This window comes from Phyllobates terribilis, unplaced genomic scaffold (assembly GCF_046119375.1).
Source record: "Phyllobates terribilis strain yellow unplaced genomic scaffold, ASM4611937v1 Scaffold_14__1_contigs__length_39327217, whole genome shotgun sequence".
NCBI classification, from domain to species: domain Eukaryota; kingdom Metazoa; phylum Chordata; class Amphibia; order Anura; family Dendrobatidae; genus Phyllobates; species Phyllobates terribilis.
Window position 1 is genome coordinate 7,373,722 of NW_027362774.1, and position 12,284 is coordinate 7,386,005.

The 12,284-nt window shown below is 46.1% G+C and overlaps 1 protein-coding gene across 2 annotated transcripts in view; it reads left to right on the forward strand.

Moving 5' to 3' along the window:
* Positions 1–11,594, forward strand: part of URI1 (URI1 prefoldin like chaperone) — an 89,853-nt gene extending 78,259 nt beyond the window's left edge. For both annotated transcript variants that reach the window (XM_073659653.1, XM_073659654.1), the window contains exons 10-11: positions 10,580–10,805; positions 11,244–11,594. In XM_073659653.1, the coding sequence (XP_073515754.1) occupies positions 10,580–10,805; positions 11,244–11,429 (412 nt within the window). In that variant the 3' untranslated portion in view covers positions 11,430–11,594. The remainder of the gene's footprint in view (positions 1–10,579; positions 10,806–11,243) is intronic.
* The last annotated feature ends 690 nt before the right edge of the window (positions 11,595–12,284 follow it).

Below are 12,284 nucleotides of genomic sequence, written 5' to 3' on the forward strand. Positions count from 1 at the left end.
GTGGCTGTATAAATCTGTATGTAGTGAGCTCCCTCTAGTGGTGGCTGTATAAATCTGTATGTAGTGAGCTCCCCCTAGTGGTGGCTGTATAAATCTGTATGTAGTGAGCTCCCCTAGTGGTGGCTGTATAAATCTGTATTTAATGAGCTCCCCCTAGTGGTGACTGTATAAATCTGTATGTAGTGTGCTCCTCCTAGTGGTGGCTGTATAAATCTGTATGTAGTGAGCTCCCTCTAGTGGTGGCTGTATAAATCTGTATGTAGTGAGCTCCCCCTAGTGGTGACTATAAATCTGTACGTAGTGAGCTCCCTCTAGTGGTGACTGTATAAATATGTACGTAGTGAGCTCCCCCTAGTGGTGGCTGTATAAATCTGTATGTAGTGAGCTCCCTCTAGTGGTGACTGTATAAATCTGTATGTAGTGCGCTCCCCCTAGTGGTGGCTGTATAAATCTGTATGTACTGAGCTCCCCCTAGTTGTGGCTGTATAAATATGTACGTAGTGAGCTCCCTCTAGTGGTGACTGTGTAAATCTGTATGTAGTGAGCTCCCCCTTAGTGGTGGCTATATAAATCTGTATGTAGTGAGCTCCCTCTAGTGGTGGCTGTATAAATCTGTATGTAGTGAGCTCCCCCTAGTGGTGGCTGTATAAATCTGTATGTAGTGCGCTCCCCCTAGTGGTGGCTGTATAAATCTGTATGTAGTGCGCTCCCCCTAGTGGTGGCTGTATAAATCTGTACGTAGTGAGCTCCCCCTGCTGGTGGCTGTATAAATCTGTATGTAGTGAGCTCCTAGTGGTGGCTGTATAAATCTGTATGTAGTGATCTCCCTCTAGTGGTGGCTGTATAAATCTGTACGTAGTGAGCTCCCCCTGCTGGTGGCTGTATAAATCTGTATGTAGTGAGCTCCCCCTAGTGGTGGCTGTATAAATCTGTATGTAGTGAGCTCCCCCTGCTGGTGGCTGCATAAATCTGTACGTAGTGAGCTCCCCCTAGTGGTGGCTGTATAAAGCTGTATGTAGTGAGCTCCCCCTAGTGGTGGCTGTATAAATCTGTATGTAGTGAGCTCCCTCTAGTGATGGCTGTATAAATCTGTATGTAGTGCGCTCCCTCTAGTGGTGGCTGTATAAATCTGTATGTAGTGAGCTCCCTCTAGTGGTGGATGTATATATCTGAATGTAGTGAGCTCCCTCTAGTGGTCGCAGTATAAATCTGTATGTAGTGAGCTCCTCCTAGTGGTGGCTGTATAAATCTGTATGTAGTGAGCTCCCCCTAGTGGTGGCTGTATAAATCTGTACGTAGTGAGCTCACCCTAGTGGTGGCTGTATAGATCTGTATGTAGTGAGCTCCCCCTAGTGGTGACTATAAATCTGTATGTAGTGAGCTCCCCCTAGTGGTGGCTGTATAAATCTGTATGTAGTGAGCTCCCCCTAGTGGTGGCTGTATAAATCTGTATGTAGTGAGCTCCCTCTAGTGGTGGCTGTATAAATCTGTATGTAGTGAGCTCCTCCTAGTGGTGGCTGTATAAATCTGTACGTAGTGAGCTCCCTCTAGTGGTGACTGTATAAATCTGTATGTAGTGTGCTCTCCCTAGTGGTGGTTGTATAAATCTGTATGTAGTGAGCTCCCTCTAGTGGTGGCTGTATAAATCTGTATGTAGTGTGCTCTCCCTAGTGGTGGTTGTATAAATCTGTATGTAGTGAGCTCCCCCTAGTGGTGGCTGTATAAATCTGTATGTAGTGAGCTCCCCCTAGTGGTGGCTGTATAAATCTGTATGTAGTGAGCTCCCTCTAGTGGTGACTGTATAAATATGTATGTAGTGAGCTCCCCCTAGTGGTGACTGTATAAATATGTATGTAGTGAGCTCCCCCTAGTGGTGGCTGTATAAATCTGTGTGTAGTGCGCTCCCCCTAGTGGTGGCTGTATAAATCTGTACGTAGTGAGCTCCCCCTGCTGGTGGCTGTATAAATCTGTATGTAGTGAGCTCCCCCTAGTGGTGTCTGTATAAATCTGTATGTAGTGAGCTCCCCCTGCTGGTGGCTGCATAAATCTGTACGTAGTGAGCTCCCCCTAGTGGTGGCTGTATAAATCTGTACGTAGTGAGCTCACCCTAGTGGTGGCTGTATAGATCTGTATGTAGTGAGCTCCCCCTAGTGGTGGCTGTATAAATCTTTATGTAGTGAGCTCCCCCTAGTGGTGGCTGTATAAATCTGTATGTAGTGAGCTCCCCCTAGTGGTGGCTGTATAAATCTGTACGTAGTGAGCTCACCCTAGTGGTGGCTGTATAGATCTGTATGTAGTGAGCTCCCCCTAGTGGTGGCTGTATAAATCTGTATGTAGTGAGCTCCCCCTAGTGGTGGCTGTATAAATCTGTATGTAGTGAGCTCCCCCTAGTGGTGGCTGTATAAATCTGTATGTAGTGAGCTCCCCCTAGTGGTGGCTGTATAAATCTGTATGTAGTGAGCTCCCCCTAGTGGTGGCTGTATAAATCTGTATGTAGTGAGCTCCCCCTAGTGGTGGTTGTATAAATCTGTATGTAGTGAGCTCCCCCTAGTGGTGGCTGTATAAATCTGTATGTAGTGAGCTCCCTCTAGAGGTGACTGTATAAATCTGTATGTAGTGAGCTCCCTCTAGTGGTGGCTGTATAAATCTGTATGTAGTGAGCTCCCTCTAGTGGTGGCTGTATAAATCTGTATGTAGTGAGCTCCCTCTAGAGGTGACTGTATAGATCTGTATGTAGTGAGCTCCCCCTAGTGGTGACTATAAATTTGTATGTAGTGAGCTCCCCCTAGTGGTGGGTGTATAAATCTGTATGTAGTGAGCTCCCTCTAGTGGTGACTGTATAAATCTGTATATAGTGAGCTCCCCCTAGTGGTGGCTGTATAAATCTGTATGTAGTGAGCTCCCCCTAATGGTGGCTGTATAAATCTGTATGTAGTGAGCTCCCCCTAGTGGTGGCTGTATAAATCTGTATGTAGTGAGCTCCCTCTAGTGGTGACTGTATAAATTTGTATGTAGTGAGCTCCCTCTAGTGGTGGATGTATAAATCTATATGTAGTGAGCTCCCCCTAGTGGTGGCTGTATAAATCTGTATGTAGTGAGCTCCCTCTAGTGGTGACTGTATAAATCTGTATGTAGTGAGCTCCCTCTAGTGGTGGATGTATACATCTGTATGTAGTGAGCTCCCCCTAGTGGTGGCTGTATAAATCTGTATGTAGTGAGCTCCCTCTAGTGGTGACTGTATAGATCTGTATGTAGTGAGCTCCCTCTAGTGGTGACTGTATAGATCTGTATGTAGTGTGTTTCCCCTAGTGGTGGATGTATAAATCTATATGTAGTGAGCTCCCCCTATTGGTGGCTGTATAAATCTGTATGTAGTGAGCTCCCTCTAGTGGTGACTGTATAAATCTGTATGTAGTGTGTTCCCCCTAGTGGTGGCTGTATAAATCTGTATGTAGTGAGCTCCCCCTAGTGGTGACTGTATAAATCTGTATGTAGAGAGCTCCCCCTAGTGTTGGCTGTATAAATCTGTATGTAGTGAGCTCCCTCTAGTGGTGACTGTATAGATCTGTATGTAGTGAGCTCCCTCTAGTGGTGACTGTATAAATCTGTATGTAGTGTGTTCCCCCTAGTGGTGGCTGTATAAATCTGTATGTAGTGAGCTCCCCCTAGTGTTGGCTGTATAAATCTGTATGTAGTGAGCTCCCTCTAGTGGTGACTGTATAAATCTGTATGTAGTGAGCTCCCCCTAATGGTGGCTGTATAAATCTGTATGTTGTGAGCTCCCCCTAGTGGTGACTGTATAAATCTGTATGTAGTGAGCTCCCCCTAGTGGAGGCTGTATAAATCTGTATGTAGTGAGCTCCCTCTAGTGGTGGCTGTATAAATCTGTATGTAGTGAGCTCCCTCTAGTGGTGACTGTATAAATCTGTATGTGGTGAGCTCCCCCTAGTGGTGGCTGTATAAATCTGTATGTAGTGAGCTCCCCCTAGTGGTGGCTGTATAAATCTGTATGTAGTGAGCTCCCCCTAGTGGTGGCTGTATAAATCTGTGTGTAGTGAGCTCCCCCTAGTGGTGGCTGTATAAATTTGTATGTAGTGAGCTCCCCCTAGTGGAGGCTGTATAAATCTGTATGTAGTGAGCTCCCCCTAGTGGAGGCTGTATAAATCTGTATGTAGTGAGCTCCCCCTAGTGGTGGCTGTATAAATCTGTATGTAGTGAGCTCCCTCTAGTGGTGGCTGTATAAATCTGTATGTAGTGAGCTCCCTCTAGTGGTGGCTGTATAAATCTGTATGTAGTGAGCTCCCTCTAGTGGTGGCTGTATAAATCTGTATGTAGTGAGCTCCCTCTAGTGGTGGCTGTATAAATCTGTATGTAGTGAGCTCCCTCTAGTGGTGGCTGTATAAATCTGTGTGTAGTGAGCTCCCCCTAGTGGTGGCTGTATAAATCTGTATGTAGTGAGCTGCCCCTAGTGGTGGCTGTATAAATCTGTTTGTAGTGAGCTCCCCCTAGTGGAGGCTGTATAAATCTGTATGTAGTGAGCTCCCCCTAGTGGTGGCTGTATAAATCTGTATGTAGTGAGCTCCCCCTAGTGGTGGCTGTATAAATCTGTATGTAGTGAGCTCCCCCTAGTGGTGGCTGTATAAATCTGTATGTAGTGAGCTCCCTCTAGCGGTGGCTGTATAAATCTGTATGTAGTGAGCTCCCTCTAGTGGTGACTGTATAGATCTGTATGTAGTGAGCTCTCTCTAGTGGTGACTGTATAAATCTGTATGTAGTGAGCTCCCCCTAGTGTTGGCTGTATAAATCTGTATGTAGTGAGCTCCCTCTAGTGGTGACTGTATAAATCTGTATGTAGTGAGCTCTCTCTAGTGGTGACTGTATAAATCTGTATGTAGTGAGCTCCCCCTAGTGGAGGCTGTATAAATCTGTATGTAGTGAGCTCCCCCTAGTGGTGGCTGTATAAATCTGTATGTAGTGAGCTCCCCCTAGTGATGGCTGTATAAATCTGTATGTAGTGAGCTCCCCCTAGTGATGGCTGTATAAATCTGTATGTAGTGAGCTCCCCCTAGTGGTGGCAGTATAAATCTGTATGTAGTGCGCTCCCCCTAGTGGTGACTGTATAAATCTGTGTGTAGTGAGCTCCCCCTAGTGGTGGCTGTATAAATCTGTATGTAGTGAGCTCCCCCTAGTGGTGGCTGTATAAATCTGTATGTAGTGAGCTCCCTCTAGTGGTGGCTGTATAAATCTGTATGTAGTGAGCTCCCTCTAGTGGTGGCTGTATAAATCTGTATGTAGTGAGCTCCCTCTAGTGGTGGCTGTATAAATATGTATGTAGTGAGCTCCCTCTAGTGGTGGCTGTATAAATCTGTATGTAGTGAGCTTCTCTAGTGGTGGCTGTATAAATCTGTATGTAGTGCGCTCCCTCTAGTGGTGGCTGTATAAATCTGTGTGTAGTGAGCTCCCCCTAGTGGTGGCTGTATAAATCTGTATGTAGTGAGCTCCCTCTAGTGGTGGCTGTATAAATCTGTTTGTAGTGAGCTCCCTCTAGTGGTGGCTGTATAAATCTGTATGTAGTGAGCTCCCCCTATTGGTGGCTGTATAAATCTGTATGTAGTGAGCTCCCCCTAGTGGAGGCTGTATAAATCTGTATGTAGTGAGCTCCCTCTAGTAGTGGCTGTATAAATCTGTATATAGTGAGCTCCCCCTAGTGGTGGCTGTATAAATCTGTATGTAGTGCGCTCCCCCTAGTGGTGACTGTATAAATCTGTATGTAGTGAGCTCCCTCTAGTGGAGGCTGTATAAATCTGTATGTAGTGAGCTCCCTCTAGCGGTGGCTGTATAAATCTGTATGTAGTGAGCTCCGCCTAGTGGTGGCTGTATAAATCTGTATGTAGTGAGCTCCCTCTAGTGGTGACTGTATAAATCTGTATGTAGTGAGCTCCCTCTAGCGGTGGCTGTATAAATCTGTATGTAGTGAGCTCCCTCTAGTGGTGACTGTTTAAATCTGTATGTAGTGAGCTCCCCCTAGTGGTGGCTGTATAAATCTGTATGTAGTGCGCTCCCCCTAGTGGTGACTGTATAAATCTGTATGTAGTGAGCTCCCTCTAGTGGTGGCAGTATAAATCTGTATGTAGTGAGCTCCCTCTAGTGGTGGCTGTATAAATCTGTATGTAGTGCGCTCCGCCTAGTGGTGGCTGTATAAATCTGTATGTAGTGAGCTCCCCCTAGTGGTGGCTGTATAAATCTGTATGTAGTGAGCTCCCCCTAGTGGTGGCTGTATAAATCTGTATGTAGTGAGCTCCCCCTAGTGGTGGCTGTATAAATCTGTATGTAGTGAGCTCCCCCTAGTGGTGGCTGTATAAATCTGTATGTAGTGAGCTCCCCCTAGTGGAGGCTGTATAAATCTGTACGTAGTGAGCTCCCTCTAGTGGTGGCTGTATAAATCTGTATGTAGTGAGCTCCCCCTAGTGGAGGCTGTATAAATCTGTATATAGTGAGCTCCCCCTAGTGGAGGCTGTATAAATCTGTACGTAGTGAGCTCCCTCTAGTGGTGGCTGTATAAATCTGTATGTAGTGATCTCCCCCTAGTGGTGGCTGTATAAATCTGTATGTATTAAGCTCCCCCTGGTGGAGGCTGTATAAATCTGTACGTAGTGAGCTCCCTCTAGTGGTAGCTGTATAAATCTGTATGTAGTGAGCTCCCCCTAGTGGTGGCTGTATAAATCTGTATGTAGTGAGCTTCTCTAGTGGTGGCTGTATAAATCTGTATGTAGTGAGCTCCCTCTAGTGGTGGCTGTATAAATCTGTATGTAGTGAGCTCCCTCTAGTGGTGGCTGTATAAATCTGTATGTAGTGAGCTCCCCCTAGTGGTGGCTGTATAAATCCGTATGTAGTGAGCTCCCTCTAGTGGTGGCTGTATAAATCTGTATGTAGTGAGCTCCCTCTAGTGGTGGCTGTATAAATCTGTATGTAGTGAGCTCCCCCTAGTGGAGGCTGTATAAATCTGTACGTAGTGAGCTCCCTCTAGTGGTGGCTGTATAAATCTGTATGTAGTGAGCTCCCTCTAGTGGAGGCTGTATAAATCTGTATGTAGTGAGCTCCCTCTAGTGGTGGCTATAAAAATCTGTCTGCTGTGAGCTCCCCCTAGTGGTGGCTGTATAAATCTGTATGTAGTGAGCTCCCTCTAGTGGTGACTGTATAAATCTGTGTGTAGTGAGCTCCCCCTAGTGGTGACTGTATAAATCTGTGTGTAGTGAGCTCCCTCTAGTGGTGGCTGTATAAATCTGTACGTAGTGAGCTCCCCCTAGTGGTGGCTGTATAAATCTGTGTGTAGTGAGCTCCCTCTAGTGGTGGCTGTATAAATTTGTATATAGTGAGCTCCCCCTAGTGGTGGCTGTATAAATCTGTATGTAGTGAGCTCCCCCTAGTGGAGGCTGTATAAATCTGTATGTAGTGAGCTTCCCCTAGTGGAGGCTGTATAAATCTGTATGTAGTGAGCTCCCTCTAGTGGTGGCTGTATAAATCTGTATATAGTGAGCTCCCCCTAGTGGTGGCTGTATAAATCTGTATATAGTGAGCTCCCCCTAGTGGTGGCTGTATAAATCTGTATGTAGTGAGCTCCCCCTAGTGGAGGCTGTATAAATCTGTATATAGTGAGCTCCCCCTAGTGGTGGCTGTATAAATCTGTATGTAGTAAGCTCCCCCTAGTGGAGGCTGTATAAATCTGTATGTAGTGAGCTCCCTCTAGAGGTGACTGTATAAATCTGTATGTAGTGATCTCCCCCTAGTGGTGGCTGTATAAATCTGTATGTAGTGAGCTCCCCCTAGTGGTGGCTGTATAAATCTGTATGTAGTGAGCTCCCCCTAGTGGTGGCTGTATAAATGTGTATGTAGTGAGCTCCCCCTAGTGGTGGCTGTATAAATCTGTATGTAGTGAGCTCCCTCTAGAGGTGACTGTATAAATCTGTATGTAGTGATCTCCCCCTAGTGGTGGCTGTATAAATCTGTATGTAGTGAGCTCCCTCTAGTGGTGGCTGTATAAATCTGTACGTAGTGATCTCCCCCTAGTGGTGGCTGTATAAATCTGTATGTAGTGAGCTCCCTCTAGAGGTGACTGTATAAATCCGTATGTAGTGATCTCCCCCTAGTGGTGGCTGTATAAATCTGTATGTAGTGAGCTCCCCCTAGTGGTGGCTGTATAAATCTGTATGTAGCGAGATCTCCCTAGTGGTGGCTGTATAAATCTGTATGTAGTGAGCTCCCCCTAGTGGTGGTTGTATAAATCTGTATGTAGTGAGCTCCTCCTAGTGGTGGCTGTATAAATCTGTATGTAGTGAGCTCCCTCTAGTGGTGGCTGTATAAATCTGTATGTAGTGAGCTCCCCCTAGTGGTGGCTGTATAAATCTGTATGTAGTGAGCTCCCTCTAGTGGTGGCTGTATAAATCTGTATGTAGTGAGCTCCCCCTAGTGGTGGCTGTATAAATCTGTATGTAGTGAGCTCCCTCTAGTGGTGGCTGTATAAATCTGTATGTAGTGAGCTCCCTCTAGTGGTGACTGTATAAATCTGTATGTAGTGAGCTCCCCCTAGTGGTGACTGTATAAATCTGTATGTAGTGAGCTCCCTCTAGTGGTGGCTGTATAAATCTGTATGCAGTGAGCTCTCCCTAGTGGTGGCTGTATAAATCTGTATGTAGTGTGCTCCCTCTAGTGGTGGCTGTATAAATCTGTATGTAGTGAGCTCCCTCTAGTGGTGGCTGTATAAATCTGTATGTAGTGAGCTCTCCCTAGTGGTGGCTGTATAAATCTGTATGTAGTGAGCTCCCCCTAGTGGTGGCTGTATAAATCTGTATGTAGTGTGCTCCCTCTAGTGGTGGCTGTATAAATCTGTATGTAGTGTGCTCCCTCTAGTGGTGGCTGTATAAATCTGTATTTAGTGAGCTCTCCCTGGTGGTGGCTGTATAAATCTGTATGTAGTGAGCTCCCCCTAGTGGTGGCTGTATAAATCTGTATGTAGTGTGCTCCCTCTAGTGGTGGCTGTATAAATCTGTATGTAGTGAGCACCCCCTAGTGGTGGCTGTATAAATCTGTATGTAGTGCGCTCCCTCTAGTGGTGACTGTATAAATCTGTATGTAGTGAGCTCCCCCTAGTGGTGGCTGTATAAATCTGTATGTAGTGAGCTCCCTCTAGTGGTGGCTGTATAAATCTGTATATAGTGAGCTCCCCCTAGTGGTGGCTGTATAAATCTGTATGTAGTGAGCTCCCCCTAGTGGTGGCTGTATAAATCTGTATGTAGTGTGCTCCCTCTAGTGGTGGCTGTATAAATCTGTATGTAGTGAGCTCCCTCTAGTGGTGGCTGTATAAATCTGTATGTAGTGAGCTCCCTCTAGTGGTGGCTGTATAAATCTGTATATAGTGAGCTCCCCCTAGTGGTGGCTGTATAAATCTGTATGTAGTGAGCTCCCTCTAGTGGTGGCTGTATAAATCTGTACGTAGTGAGCTCCCTCTAGTGGTGGCTGTATAAATCTGTATGTAGTGAGCTCCCTCTAGTGTTGGAGCTATAAATCTGTATGTAGCGAGCTCTCCCTAGTGGTGGCTGTATAAATCTGTATGTAATTAGCTCCCCCTAGTGGTGGCTGTATAAATCCGTATGTAGTGAGCTCTCTCTAGTGGTGGCTGTATAAATCTGTATGTAGTGAGCTCTCTAGTGGTGACTGTATAAATCTGTATGTAGTGAGCTCCCTCTAGTGGTGGCTGTATAAATCTGTATGTAGTGAGCTCCCTCTAGTGGTGGCTGTATAAATCTGTATGTAGTGAGCTCTCTCTAGTGGTGGCTGTATAAATCTGTATATAGTGAGCTCCCTCTAGTGGTGGCTGTATAAATCTGTATGTAGTGAGCTCCCTCTAGTGGTGGCTGTATAAATCTGTATGTAGTGAGCTCCCTCTAGTGGTGGCTGTATAAATCTGTATCTAGTGAGCTCCCTCTAGTGGTGGCTGTATAAATCTGTATGTAGTGAGCTCTCTCTAGTGGTGGCTGTATAAATCTGTATATAGTGAGCTCCCTCTAGTGGTGGCTGTATAAATCTGTATGTAGTGAGCTCTCTCTAGTGGTGGCTGTATAAATCTGTATATAGTGAGCTCCCCCTAGTGGTGGCTGTATAAATCTGTATGTAGTGAGCTCTCTCTAGTGGTGGCTGTATAAATCTGTATGTAGTGAGCTCCCTCTAGTGGTGGCTGTATAAATCTGTATGTAGTGAGCTTCCCCTAGTGGTGGCTGTATAAATCTGTACGTAGTGAGCTCCCTCTAGTGGTGGCTGTATAAATCTGTACGTAGTGAGCTCCCTCTAGTGGTGGCTGTATAAATCTGTACGTAGTGAGCTGCCCCTAGTGGTAGCTGTATAAATCTGTACGTAGTGAGCTGCCCCTAGTGGTGGGTCAGGTATTCAGAATATTTTTTCTTTAAATCTATGGCGTTTTGGCCACTATAAAGGAAAGAATTTGGGGCCCTTTAGATCCAGAATGTCCATTAAACAATAATCTTAGTGTCTGGGGTCCCACCTTGGTGGGTACGTTGCTTTGCAGAGTCTTTGTCGATGTTGTAAATGGAGAATACGTCCCCCGGAAATCCATCATGAAATCTCGAAGCCGCGAGAACAGCGTGTGCAGCGACACCAGCGATCACAGCTCCCACGAATTCGAGGAGAGGAGAGGTTACATAAGAAACCTCAGCCTAGAGGACAACACCTTCAGTGACCACAGCGAGGAGGACGACCAGAAGAAGGCGTCTCCTGTGTCTGGACCATTACAGGTGAGTCTGCGCTTCTCTAGATTCAGTAATGGTCAAAGGTTTGTTCATGTAACGGTTTTCCTTGTTCTTATTGGAAATGTGCACTTGTAGAATCAGACTGAAGGCAGCAAAACCGCGAAGGACGACCTGATGAAGCTGCGGAGAGAATGACTAGCTGTCATCAAAGTGACGGGAAAATGTGAGGAACCTAAGGTGGAACAGACATTTTGGGTTTGTTTTTCTTTACTCCGTGTTCCTCCTTCATGGTTTTGCTGCCTTCAGCCTGAATCTACATTGCACATTCCAATAAGAAGGAAAGCCATTGCATGAACAGGCAGATGCAGACCGCCGTTACTGTAGGTTATCTCCCCTACTTTAATGTGAACCCCCCCTTTAAGCTGATTCTCACATTTCCATTATTTTTGCCTCCTGATCTTGATACCTTTCTTATTTTTCCAGCCGTTTTCAGGAACAGTAATAGAAAAAGAGCCTTTCTCCATCTCGGTGCCAGTTACGGGCATCGCCCACCCCGGTTTGCCCACCATCCAGGAATGGAAATCCGAAGAGGTCGCAACGGAGGTGGCCGAGGAGGCGCCAAAAAGAGTCTCTAAGTTCAAAGCGGCCAGAATACAGCAGAACCAATAACCCTTTACCCCCCCCCGGCCACCGCCGCCGTCAGGTCTGGATCATGTTTACTCGTTCGCTCTGTGCCAGAGTTGTTGTTCTCACCGTTAACGTCATCGTCCAGGTGAAGTCACAATCACTTTGATCGTTGTCCTCTCTTGTAATAAATATGCAATTTTCACAGTTTATTCGGAGATGTCCGCTCTTAGGACAAGCGAGAAGAACCCCCATCACTACCCACGTGCTAAATCTGATGGGGGTTACAATGGGTCGTAGGTTAAGAGAATCATATAAGGTGCCGTCACTTTAAAGTTTTGCGCCAGCAGCGGAGCGGTCATAACGGAGAGAAGCAGCGCAGACACTCTGCTCGACCCTGCAGGCGAGGAGTCGTGCATTTTTTTAACTACTTAAACCCAGAATGTGCTTTATTCTTCAAAGTGACTGCAGCTGCCCCCTCTCCCCACTCTGTTGTCGGGGAGAACCCAGCCGAAAGGAATCAGGTTCTCATAGATCCTAAACTTTGAAGTGATCCATAAAATGTAACGTCACATGGGGAATACAGAATTACTGCACCTGGAGTCTGAAACCCGGTGTCCTCTGCAGTGACTGCCTCTGACGGAAGCGGCATCTATGAGGTTGGCGTCCATCGAAGATGAATGCATTGGTGGATCTAAAAGTAAAAAGTTACTTTATTGGGGTTTTCTGCTAAATTTCTGCAGTCACTCTGTAGATTGCTGAATCCTGACATTGTGCACACTGTCAGGATCCGGCTCTATTTCCAGCTCGGGTTGAAATTGCATCGCAGCGGTCCTGAGATGACTGGCCACTTTTCCTGCGTCCGTCCCCCCCCCCTCCCTCCGCCCAATGCAAATCGCA